Source organism: Pristis pectinata, chromosome 26, assembly GCF_009764475.1.
Source record: "Pristis pectinata isolate sPriPec2 chromosome 26, sPriPec2.1.pri, whole genome shotgun sequence".
NCBI classification, from domain to species: Eukaryota; Metazoa; Chordata; class Chondrichthyes; order Rhinopristiformes; family Pristidae; genus Pristis; species Pristis pectinata.
The window spans coordinates 24,002,057-24,015,667 of NC_067430.1; the positions used below are offsets into that span (position 1 = coordinate 24,002,057).

The window sequence follows — 13,611 nt, forward strand, 5'->3', positions numbered from 1 at the left end:
TGTGTTAGTAAAAATCTACTTGAATCGTAGTTTGCAAAACTAAAGTTGGGGCTCTTGTCACTTAACACGGTTATTTTGAAAGTCTAGTGACAGGATTTGTTAAATATGTTTCAAACCCTTTCTCAGTTTCTGTTGGGTCGTTCAGATGACAAAAGCTTCAAACTTACCATTCACGCAAAAGGCAATCAATCCAGAACTATTAGTGGTTTAAATTTGCTACCTTTTACCAGAAGGCTTTCTTTAATCCTCATGTTAATGAGCTTTGGTTAAATTGGGTTGAAGGCTTGCACTCGTTCAGTAACTAAGCTATTTAACATACATTTCATTCCCTGAATTAGCATTCAACAGCTCACTATCCATGGATTGAATAGCACCGTGTGATATTTGTAATGGACACACTAACCTGTGTTCATAAAATTCCTTTGCTGATTATTTTTAGCAAGGGCTATTTATTTTAAATGGATTAGCACATTCATTAACACAATCAAACAAGGACTATCAGCTTTATAAATGTGTGTAGCTGCCATTAGGGCCAGTATTAACTGTTAACTGTCAACGATAATTGCTTGCTTTGCACTGTTTCCTTACACTGATTAATGTAAAGCCCTTAATAGATGAACTAAGATTTAAAATACTAAGTTTCAGTATGTGATGTTTTTGAAATGCTAAGGATCCTTTCCCACAGTTTGCAGAGACACAAGAGATTCTGCAGATGTTGGAATCAGGAGCAACACACACAAAAACTGCTGGAGGAACTCAGCAGGTCAGGCAGCATCCATGGAGGAAAATAAACAGTCGACGTTTCAGGTTGAGACCCTTCATCAGGACTGTGACCGTAGATGCTGTCTGACCTGCTGAGTTCCTCCAGCACTTTTTATGTGTGCTTTCCCACAGTTTATGAGATAAGCAGCACAGAAACAGCCATTCGGCCCAACCAGTCCATGCCGGCATGTCTGCTCCACTCCACTCCTCTCCTGTCTCTCCTTATGGTATTGGTATTGGTTTATTATTGTCACTTGTACTGAGGTACAGTGAAAAACTTGTCTTGCCTACCAATCGTACAGGTCAATTCATTACACAGTGCAGTTACATTGGGTTAGTACAGAGTGCATTGAGGTAGTACAGGCAAAAACAATTACAGTACAGAGTAAAGTGTCACAGCTACAGAAAAAGTGCAGTGCAATAAGGTGCAAGGTCACAACAAGGTAAATCGTGAGGTCATAGTCCATCTCATTGTGTAAGGGAACCGTTCAATAGTCTTATCACAGTGGAGTAGAAGCTGTCCTGAAGTCTGGTGGTACATGCCCTCAGGCTCCTGTATCTTCTACCCGATGGAAGAGGAGAGAAGAGAGAATGTCCCGGGTGGGTGGGGACATCTACTTCTATCAGCTTAACTCTCTTTCTCCTTCTCCCTCATGTACTGCTCTTGCCTCTTCTCAAATACTGGAAGAACTCAGCAGGTCAAGCAGCATCTGTGGGGGATAGGGATTGTCAAAAATTCCTTTCCCACCCACAGATGCTGCTTGATGCGCTGAGTTCCTCCAGCAGATTGTTGCTCCAGATTCCAGCACCCGCACGCTCCTATGTCTCTTTAACTACGATTCACTTCAGCCACTGCCCGCGGGAACGAGCTCCACATTCTCACCACGCTCTGGGCCAGGAAGGTTCTTCTGCATACCCAGGTGGATTTCTTTGGACATGTCTATCCATGGCCTCCTCTACTGTCACGTTGAGGGCAGGCGCAGGTTGGAGGAACAACATCTCATATTCCGCCGTGGGAGTCTCCAACCTGATGGCCTCAACATCAATTTCTCTAACTTCCGCTAACCGCACCCTTCCCCCCCCCCCAGTTCCTTTGTCTCCCCTCATTCCTGTGGCTCCCTTCCCCTGCCTCGATGACCTGCCCATCTCCTCTCCTCCCCTCCCCCATCCTTTATTCCATGGTCCACTGCCCTCTCGTACTGGATTCCTTCTCCTTCAATCCTTGGCCTCTTCTACCTATCACCTCTCCCTCCCCCCACCTTCTTATTCTGGCTTCTGCCCTCTTCCTTTCCAGTCCTGATGAAGGTCTTGGCCTGAAACGTCGACTGTTTATTTCCCTCCATGGATGCTGCCTGACCCGCTGAGTTCCTCCAGCACTTTTCGTGTGTTGCTCCAGATTCCAGCATCTGCAGAATCTCTTGTGTCTCTGGATTTCTTTGGAAATATTATTCAAAGTGCCAATATTTCAGGAGCACTGATGTCTCAACTTAATTAGACAGTACACATAGAAATGTCACAGTACATCTTGCTTTTGTGATGTTCACCTGGAAATTGGATTTTTGATATCAGATTTCACCCTTTATTGGCAAGATAAACCTTTGCTGTTTAAATGGCCAAAGCATATGTTAGAAACAGTGTGAGGGAGATTTATACCCAGAACCGTTTCTGAAGCAGGACCTGTATCGTCTCTGACAGGACAAGCTCAGTGTATATTCTGAGAACTTGCTGTGCACCAATCTGTCAGCCAAAGGGAGTCAGTTTTACAGACACACTCACCAAGCCAGCAGGGCACCTGCAACACAGACTGCGGTTGCCATGGGGGGGTCAAAGAAACTGCAAGGGAGAGGGTGAGAGCCACTAGGTTTAATGAGTAAGACCTGAGCGAAATGCCAGGAGGAAGATCTCTTGTGCTGAGGGATCCGGGAGACCTACTAAGGCATCGGAGGAAGAGCCAGGCAGGAGATGGGTGTGGGCATGGACCAATTCGCATCTGCCTTTTGTGTGCAAATGGTGCATAAAAGTGATTTAACCTGGGTAAGGTCACATCGTGAAGTTGGACTGCTCACTTGTGTGCATGTCTGATGTTCCTCTGGCACCCAGTCACCTCACTAGTCACACACCGCACCTTCGCTCCCTGACTGCCATTGGCAGGAGCTACAGGCAGCAGCTTTCAACTGTTGTGGAACACTGACAGAACTCGTGCCTCAAGATTCCGAACCCACCCTCCATGCCAGGACCTCCAAGGAGCACCAGTGATGTCACCACCTCGGCACCCACTGAGTGGCCATCAGCAGCTCAGTACTGGACATAGCAGCTCCTGTCTCAGCAGCCTGTGGGCTTCGGCAGGTGTTAGAACAGACAGCAGTGAGTTCTGAGTCTGTCTAGTGAGTTCTCTGATGTCCCTATCCAGACACATAAATGCACCAAGCAGGGCAATGTGCCCCTTGCTGTACTGTGAGTATTCAACAGCCACAAGTTACTGCTTAAAGCTTCAATTTATGCTGTTAAGGCCTGATTTATTTTTTCTCAGACATTTTGATATTCCACAAATCAGGGATTGAAATTCGCCTTCTCAAGTTTTATTACCTCCCCTTCTGGTCTGTCATATGACTTATAGAACGTAGATAAGATATCTTTATTAGTCACATATACATCGGAACACACAGTGAAATGCATCTTTTGTGTAGCGTGTTCTGAGGTCAGCCCGCAAGTGTCGCCACGCTTCTGGCGCCAACATAGCATGCCCACAACTTCCTAACCCGTACCTCTTTTTGGAATGTGGGAGGAAACCGGAGCACCTGGAGGAAACCCATGCAGACATGGGGAGAACGTACAAATTCCTTTCAGACAGTGGCCAGAATTGAACCCGGGTTGCTGGCGCTGTAATAGCGTTATGCTAACCGCTGCACTACTGTGCCTGCCTAGAACAGTACAACACAGGAATAGGCCTTTCGTCCCATGATATTGTGCTGAACTAAGTAAGCTAATGACACCTAATCCCTTCTGTTTACACAAGGTCCACATCCCTCCATTCTCTGCACATGCATGTGCCTATCCAAGAGCCTCTTAAACACCTCTATCGTATCTGCCTCCACTACCACCCCTGGCAGTGCATTCCAGGCACCCACCACTCTCTGTGTAAATAGAGAACTGTGGCTTGCTTACATTAGATGTACAGAAATAAATGGGGTGAAGACTATAGTCAGAAAACGGAACTTGGCTGAGGAGCTCATTGCTGGAGATGGTGCAGCAGTCCTGGGGTTTTCATAAAATTCATTTGGTCTAGTTGCTGATATTCCCACTAAATAGTCTGGCCTTCGATGGTAGAGAGGTTGTGTACAAATACTGATATGTTCATGTAATAAAATCAGTATACAACTATGTAAAATAAACATTGCTGAGGCACAGCTTGCTACACTTCAACATTGTATGAATCAGGTGTGCACACAGGGCTGCTTTGCTTCCATACTTTGGAACTGCAGTAGCCAGAAAACATTGGTACAGTTTGTATCACCAGTTGTGGCTTTTGCTGCCTGAACCTCTGCTTTGTAATTCCCTCCCAGGATCTCTCCAACTTTCTCTACTCTAAACCATGGCATCAGCTTTTCATTTCAATACGGTTGAGAGGTTATTACACACGGCCCAGCCCAGTGTCCGGTGGTGGGACGCCCCTATACCGTGGTCTTTCCCCACAGAACCTCTGACGTGACTGCACCCAGCTTCAGCGCATCCCTCAACATGTAGTCCTGGACCTTGGAGAGTGCAACCAATGCTGGCCTTGCCTGCAACACCCACATCCCACTTGATAGAGGTGTACAAGATGATAAGAGGCATAGATCAAGTGGACAGTCAGAGACTTTTTCCCAGGGCGACAATGGCTAACAAGAGGGGACATAATTTTAAGGTGATTGGAGGAAGGTATAAGGGAGATGTCAGGGATAAGTTTTTTTTACACAGAGAGTGGTGGGTGCGTGGAACGCACTGCTGGCAGAGGTTGTGGGGACAGATACAGTAGGGACATTTAAGAGACTCTTAGATAGACACATGAATGATAGAGAAATGGAAGGCTATATGGGAGGGAAGGGTTAAATAGATCTTAGAGCAGGATAAAATGTCAGCACAACATTGTGGGCAGAAGGGCCTGTACTGTGCTGTAGTGTTCTATGTTCTATATTCTATCCCAAAAAAGAAAGTACGGAGAGGTGTTTAGCTGTTTCATTGTGCTGGGTCATGTAGCGTTTGTGATTTGCATTCCCTTCTGTGGAACTGTGGCTTGCTGAGTACCACACTATTTGCATTCCTGAGAATTTGATCTGAAATCTCTGTCAGTTTATGAAAATTTATGAATAAGGTATATTTCATGGAAAAAATATGTCTGTTGCCCACCCCCCCCCCCCGCCCAGTTGCTGTTGTGGAGCGAGTGGGGAGAGAACCACTTGGATAAGGGAGCTTTGGTGTGGTGTTGTCGCTCCCCAGTGGAACCTGGAGAAGATGGCCAGAGAAGTTTAACGAGTGAATGTGAAGAGAAACTGATGTTGCATTGGCACAATGTCAATGGAATGACGAGGCTCATACTGAAGATAGTGGTGTATGAATGTTCAGTGTATATACATATTTCTTGAATAGGTAATATCTTTGAAATAAAAAATACTAAGCAGCTTGCAAAGTGTCTTCTGTTCATCTAAGACTTCTTATTTGATGCACACAGGTACAAAGTCCTTCAATATGATGTCCCCAACTGGAGATAATGCTGAGTTACTGGCTGAGATCAAAGCTGGGAAAAATCTGAAGCCAACTTCTCAGAGCAAGGGGAGTACTGTGGTCTTCTCAAGCTCTGGGAATATTGTGAGTATACCCGAAACATAAAATGGCCATTGTTGATCTGAAATCCAATAAAAGCTCAACGCCTCACTGAACCTTACCCTGTTCTGTTTCTTACACTGCAGCCTGAAAACACAAATGTGAAGCACAAGGGAGCTAGTCCGACTGAAACATGTGTGAATGGAGCTGCATCAGTGCAGGCAACTGTGGCCGACGCTGAGTCACTTGTACCGACTCACGACGAGCAGGGAGTGCCGATACCAGAATGGAAGAGGCAGGTGATGGTGAGGAAACTCCAGGTTAAGATGCAGGAGGAGGAAGAACAGAAACGAAAAGTGAGTTTTTAAGAAATAACACCCCCTTTACTCATTTGTATATTTAACTGCCCTCTCTGCTGTGGTTTTGATCAACTTCGAGATTTGAGAAACCTAAGTTTCATTCAATTGTTGGCACCAAAATATATTTGAAATTGGAGGCTACAGAATGCATAGTGAAGGGGGCAAACCTGTCTGAAGTGGATTGGTCACAGTTATGCCAAGTAAACTCATACAATTGTCAAATGTTTCCTTTATTGATGTTGCAGAATTGTATTCATATCTCCTTACAACATAAGAAGGAGGCCATTTGGCCTGTCAAGTCTATGCCCGTCAGTTCCAGTTACATGTGGAGATTATACATGGAAATAGATCATTTGGCCCAACCTGTTTGTGTCAGCCTTTCCTGTTCACTGTGGTCCATAAGACTTTTATCTGCCTTGTTTCTGTATCGTTACAACCACTGTTCCTTTATTCCGGTCCAACAAATAAGGAATATTGACACTGCTCTGGACTAAACCACTAACCCTGCAAGTAAACTCTGCAGCCTTGCAACTCACAGTATGGAAAGGTAAGATAAGATAAGATTTGTTTATTAGAATCACTTAACTCTGATACCCATTAAATGTGATGAAAGCAGATTCAAAGGTGATTCATGAAAGAAAATTGGATAGATATGAAAACTGCAGAGCTAAGAGCAAGTGGATAAACTCTTTCACTGAACCAGCAGCTCAGTGACAGACCAAATGGCTGTCTTCTGCGCTGACCGCCTGTTTGGTATCCAGCAGAGACTGAACTTGAGCAATCACTTCTCCGCTAGGTACAGGAGTCACTATTGCAGATTCTGCTTGTGATACAACTCCACAACTTGGTGGAAAAGGCTGAATGGCCTCCTCCTGTCCCAGAGTTCTTATGTTAGAGTCCTTGCTTAGTCTCTGGTGTTGATGCCAGCAGCGATTCTATGTTCCTGCAGCATGTGAGCTTCCCTGTAGTTTATCAGCAGCGGTTAAGTCAATGGGGTTTGCGATCCCAAACCAGGTTCTGACCTCAGGGGAACATTACAGTACCAGATTCACTGGGCTTTGATGAGAGTTTTATTAGGTTAAGTTAACCATGCCTCAGTAGGAAAAAAGTCCAAAACCAAACAAAAATCATTGTCATCTTGAGGACACTCAGGAAGTTCATGTCCAATGATGTTTCGATGTAAAGCCTATATAAGCCAGTTACACAAAATTTCCTCTTTAAAACTGGCATAATCCCTCTCATACACTGCAGTTGTACCAAAGTTTTGAAGGAAATTCTGGCCCATGGTCCTGTTTTTGGTACTGATTTATTTTCAAGGTGGCCCCTTTACAGAACTATAACTTTGCTCAATCGTTTTTTACCGACCTACACCAATTTGATCTGTGTAATTGTCACAAACTTCCAAAAATTCATTGTTTTGTTTTTCAGTTAATGCAATGAATAAAAACTTCAAATTATTGGCAAACCATCATCAAGGCACATGATAAATGTATGGACCATAGGGCAATCAATGGAGAATTGATTTGTTAATGTTTGCTTGGCATAGCTGGTTTTGAGTCCAAATTGGATTGCAGTGCAGTATGTAATATTTCAGTGGCGAGATATCTGAAGTACTGAACTTTGCATAACAATGTAACAAACAGAAGCAAGGGTAGGCCAATCAGTTCCACCATTCAATAAGATCATGGCTGATTCAATCTTGGCCTCAACATCAAGTTCCTGCTCTCTCCCCATACTGCAAGAATCCCTTGTGGCTCAAATATCTGCCAATCTCTGTACTGAATATATCCAAGGACTGCACCTTCTCTGTTCTCTGGACAATTTCATGGACTCGTGACCCTCAGGAAAGAGCAATTCCTCCATGTCCTTATCTCATAGGGACCTCTTATTCTGAGCCCATGACCCCAGTACCAGATACCCCACTAGGACATCCTCCCTGCATCCACCCTGTCAATGCCCCTCAGAATCGTGTATATTTAACTAAGAGCATTTCTCATTCTTCTAAACTCCAGTGAGTATCGGCTCAACCTACACAAGCTCTCTTCATACTTTTGTCACAGGAAATAACTTGCTGGTGCTACTCTGCACTATCTCCAATGCAAATATTTTCTTCTTTAAGTAGGGAGACCAAAACTGTTTGCAGTATTCCAAGTATGGTCTCACCACCACCTTGTACATTTGCATCAAAATTTCTCTGCTTTTGTACCTCAATAAAGTCAAACATTCCGTTAGCCTTCCTCATTACTTGCTGTACCTACATGCCAACCCTTTGTATTACATGCACTCCGACCCCTCAATCCCTTTGTACCAGAACTCACCCTAGTTAAATAGTAATTTCCATTTTCATTCTTACCTCCGCAGTGGACAACCTCACCTTTTCCAGCGTTATACTCCACCTGCCAACTTCTTGCCCAGTTACATAACCTATCAATATCCCTTTGTATCTGCCTCACAACCGACCTGTCTTTGTATTTTCAAATAATTTGGCTACTTCTAAGTCATTAATGTAGATCATAAATAATTGAGGGCCCAGAGCAAGTCCCTGTGGTATCCCATTGGTTACTGAAGGCCAATCAAATATTATCCATTTTGCTCAACTGTTAATTAGCCACTTCCCTATCCCTGTCAATATTTACTCCCACAGCCCTATGCACTCTTATCTTGTGCAATCACCTTTTATGTGGCACCTTATCAAATGCCTCCTGGAAATCCAAATACACTGCATCAACTAGTTCCCATTCATTCATCCTGTTTGTTGCATTGTCAAGGAACGCGAGAAAATTCGTCAAATCTACTTTCCCTTTGATGTTAACTCTACTTGATTATCCAACGATTTTCTACATGTCTTAATAATGGAAACCTCCTTAATAATGGAATCCAGCATTTCCCAATGATGGAGTTTTGGCCTACTACTTTATAAGTTGCTACTTTCCGTCTCCCTCTTTCCTTGAATAGTGGCATTGCATTAGCATCGCTCCAGTCCTTTGGAAGTTCTGGAGAACCAAGGGAATATGAGCAGGTTACAACCAACATATTCATTATCTTGGCAACCACTTGCCTTAAGCCACGAGGATGTTGGTCATCTGGTCCAGGGGACTCATCGAACTTTAGCCCCATTAGTTTGGCTGGAACTTTATTTCTAATGACAGAGGTTGTTGTAAGTTCTTCCCTCTCTGTAGCCCCTTGATTGTCTATTATTATTGAGATGTTTTTCATATCTGCTACCAAAAAGACTGATACAAAGTAATTATTTAGAATCTCTTCCCTTTCTCTGTTTTCCAGTATTGGCTTCCTAATCTCATCTTCTAAAGGACCAAAGCTTTCTTTAGCTTTTCTCTTCCTTTTTATTTATCCATGGAATCAATTACTATCTGTTTTTATATTATTTGCTGGTGAATTCTCGTACTCTTTCTCCCCCTTAAAAATTGTTTCACTTATGCTGGTGTCCATAAATCTCCCATCTCTCTGGTCTCCCACTAATCTTCACAACATTGCATGTCTTTTTCCATTTTATGCCTTTTTCTAAATGAACCTCAGAAATATTAGGACGTATTTACTTGCATCGTGTTCCAGTTGTAAATTATTGACATTCAATCCTCTCAGGATATGCATTGCATCAGCTGTAACTCTGTGACATATAGATGTACCTGACCATACATTGTGCTTTTGTAAGAGGATCTCTTGGGAAACCAATCTAAAATCCAATGTTTAAGAATCATTCAGAAAACATAAGCTCCTCAGGATTTGATAGAGCTATTATGTTTATCAAAATGTACAATGTTTGGGCATTAGAAGTGTGAAAAAATACTTAGTTAAAATATAGTAGATGTAAGAATATAAGCTCACGCTTGCTTTCATGATTTACAATGTAAGAAATTATGGAATAAGTTTTGAGCTGCTTTTACAGCATTCCTTGTGACATATTACAATGTCTTGTAATCCATGTTATCCTGGCACAACCCAAGAATTAACACAGTAGTGTGTTTACCCCAACCAATCGAGCTGATTGAAAACTATTAAGGAGTTAGTCTAAGGAACAATAATGTTGTTTAATGTAAAGAAATGTAAGGCAATGCCTACTGGAACAGGAGCAACAAACATATCAGCAACTAAAGGTCATCAATTTACAAAGAAAGTGGAGTTACTTGTGATTAGTACTGTCACGAACCAGCAACAAAAGAAGCACACTGAGCATGATTCAGTGTTAAAAACTATTTTATTAATCACTACTTATGATAATACGTAAAATAAAAGTAAAAATGTTAGTATGTTAGAATTCAAAAATGTTAAACCTCGAACGTTAACCCCAAAACTAAACTCTTCGTGTGTGTGTGTGGGTGGCAAAGTCCAAAACTCCCAGTTCCGGAATGGTTCTTAAAGTTCAGTTCCGCAAGCCATAAGGTGAAACATGAGCAAGGGCTTCTTCAACAACCACCGTTGTCTGAAGATAAGATGTAGATGTAGAAAAACATAGAGAGAGAGTACATACGAAATCCAAATGTTCCACGATGGAACCCAAACGACACTTCAGTGTTTACTCGGTAGTGACTTCCTCACCCCGAAAGCATCCGAACCATGGTCGTCCACACACAAATACCTGTTTCCTTCTACAGGTCAGCAACAAAGTGAACTCCACCGGATTACTTCCAACTTCCATACATGGGTTTCAGTGGCAAACACAGTTATTGTTTCTCATCCATCGATAGAGAAAACAAGCAGGCTGGTGTCTCTCTCCCTTCTCTCTCTCTCTCCTTCTTCTTCTTCTAACCTCTTCAACAACATCATTACGTCCTTTATCTTCTATTGACGTAAGCACGCCCCACACACACACTCTCTATCTTAAGGGACTTTCACTGAGTCCGTAACAGTACTTATGACTTCTTACTGTAAAACAGTTGATAATAAACTTACTTCAATATTGACTACATATTGTGGTGATTGGCATATGAATGCTAGATGAACTAAAAAATAAAAACTGAAAATGCTAAAGAACTCAGCACGTCAAGCAACATCTCTTGAAAGAGACGTTAATGTTTTAGGTCAAAGACCCTTCATTCCTCAGACCTGAAACATTAACTCTGTTTCTCTCTCTGCAAATGCTGCCTGACCTGTTGAGTATTTCAGTATTTTCTGATCTTTATTTCGGATTTCTAGTGTCTGGAGATTTTTGATTTTCACCAGATGAATTTACTCTTGGCTGGTGTAAGTCTGTGCTGATGTTAATTTGAAGCTCTATGAGGAGGTTGGAATGCAACATACAAAGGTTGTTTAGCAAAGGTTTGCAAGAGATAAATATTGCGGTGGTTTGTTTGAATACTATTAGAGGGAATTAATGTGGAAATTTCTGATAGAGAGATTAAATATGCAGTGTCTTTAGGTTCGTTTGTATTGCTGCTTGCAAAAGCAAGTGGATAGAGCCGTCAACAGACACCCTTTATTGAAGGAAGTAACTCTCAACTGAGTGGCAGTGTCTGGAACAACAATGTATCAAGTGATACCACATAATACACTCAGTTCTTAAAGGTACACTTAAATTATATTCACTACAAGACCCTTATGCTTCTACCTACAATACATGTCCATGTAAAAGGTGGACTGGAGATAAACGGCTGTTTTATTGGAGTCATAAATAGTATCATAGAGTGATACAGCATGGAAACAGTCCTTCAACCCACCCGGTCTGTGACAACCATCAACCACCTATTTATGCGACTCCTACATTAATTCCACTTGTTGTTCTGTGCAGTGTAAATTTTTTTTCCTGATTTTCCAATACATTCCCTGTAGTTGCAGTAAAAGAATCACAGAAAGTCGGGAAAGATACTAAGTTTCTGACAGACAAGCTGGGAATCCGGGCAGAAATTTAGCCCTTAGAGTTATTTGGTGGTGTTCACTTCTTCTGAAGGATCAGTGGTACAATAGGTTCAGAGGAAAGGATTTCTGTCTGAAGGCCTTGTCCAAGGAGCTCTGTGATGTCATCAGATTTTTGTCCAGCTGTTGTCAGCTTCATAACTTTGCTCCCATATCAGGCTATCTCTGTTGATCTGTACTCATACAAAATGTTTTAAGCAATGGATAAGTAGCTATGGCTTTTCTTTGGAAGCTGTTACTTGTGTTCTGTGAAACATGTCAACATTTCCAGGCCATCCCAGGGAGTGTGTTAACATTTCCAGGCCATCCCAGGGAGTGTGTTAATGTTTGTCAAGTGGTCCCAGGGAGAGTATTAACATTTGTAGGGGATCCCAGGGAGAGTTTTGGTTTGAGGTGATCTCAGGACATGTGTTACATTTGCCATGGATATCTGGGACCTTTACATTGTCCTGGGAACACTCAGGATTCACAAAGGTTCCCAATTCTAAAGGGTATATAGACCACTGATCTAGAATCAGACTGGACGATGACTAAAACTTACCCATGTTTACTTGAAACTGGTGCTTAATATAAAGGTAAAAATATTTAGTTTGCCTGAAGCAGTATCCAGTGTGAGAGACAGACACACATTTTGATAGCAATGGATCGAATTTCCTCTGTGCAATAAGTGTGGCATAGTTGTCAACTTGTTCATTAGAAGCCAGTTTATAGTTTCACTTTGCTTAGTGTGATCTGGAAACCATCCGTGCAACTTCCCTGCAATATTCATAGACTTGGACAACAAGCTTCCAAGTCACTTTAAAGAGGAATGATTCTGTGGCCAAAATAAAATCCTTCCATCTTGGAAGCCAGAGGCCCAAAGGGGAGAGTGAGTGTGATCCGGATCCCATTCTAGACATCATCAATAAGCTGGCGTGTATGAAAACAGATTGATCCACATTAAAAACAACAACCTTGAGAACGGTTTTGCTGGCTGCCAATGCCGGGTAAACACTAGTGCCGGCTTGGTCACCGGCGCTGGTCCAAATGTTTTTGCTTAGTTTAATTAATAATAACACCTGAGGTATGTTTTTGTGGAAAAATCTGCTGGCAACAGAAGTAAAAACAATGCACTCAGGTACAACAATAACAACTTGCATTTATATGGCAGCTTTAGTGCAATGAAATGCCCTGAGGTGTTCAATACCTCTCCATATCTTTTCAACTTGTTGCAGGGCAGTGTTTAAAATCGCAGTTTGGTTTGCTGCTGGGTGGTGTGGGCTACTGCTGATGTATTGGTGGCAGATACAGTCCGAAGCCAACTGAAATGATAACAATTATTGAAGTCACACGATGTCCTGGTGATTAAGTAGATAATGAACGTAGAAAAGATCTTACTTTATTCTGCAACTATTATCATTTCGATTTATTCCCTGAAAATCAAAAAAAGCCACAAATCTGAAAGAAAAACACCATATTCTAGAAACATTCAAGCAGCACCTGTGGATGTAATGTTTCAGGTTGAAGACCCCTCATCAGAACTGGAAAAGAGAGAAAACAAGTTGGCCTTACGTGGCAGAAAGGATAGGGGAGGGTTGGAAAGGACAAAGGAATACCTCTGATGGTGAGGCCAGGGTTGCTGTGGGGATAAGTTGGTTGATCCAGCATTTTTTTGTTCTATTTTTAATGTATTCCTTATTTGTCCAGAACCTTTGTTTCAATAATTTGAGTTTAATGTTCTTCCTTTCATGTTTTTGTCCCTTTACCTCCCGATGATGCTCGTCGAATGGGATATAATCACAAAGCACAGGCCTGAATGGTGGTTTCCCATGTGTGTGCA

At 42.3% G+C, this 13,611-nt stretch overlaps 1 protein-coding gene across 1 annotated transcript in view; it reads left to right on the plus strand.

The window, feature by feature from the left end:
- Positions 1-13,611, plus strand: part of espn (espin) — a 126,105-nt gene that overhangs the window by 89,798 nt on the left and 22,696 nt on the right. The window contains exons 10-11 of the mRNA XM_052039432.1: positions 5,471-5,607; positions 5,709-5,918. Coding sequence (XP_051895392.1) covers positions 5,471-5,607; positions 5,709-5,918 — 347 coding nt within the window. The remainder of the gene's footprint in view (positions 1-5,470; positions 5,608-5,708; positions 5,919-13,611) is intronic.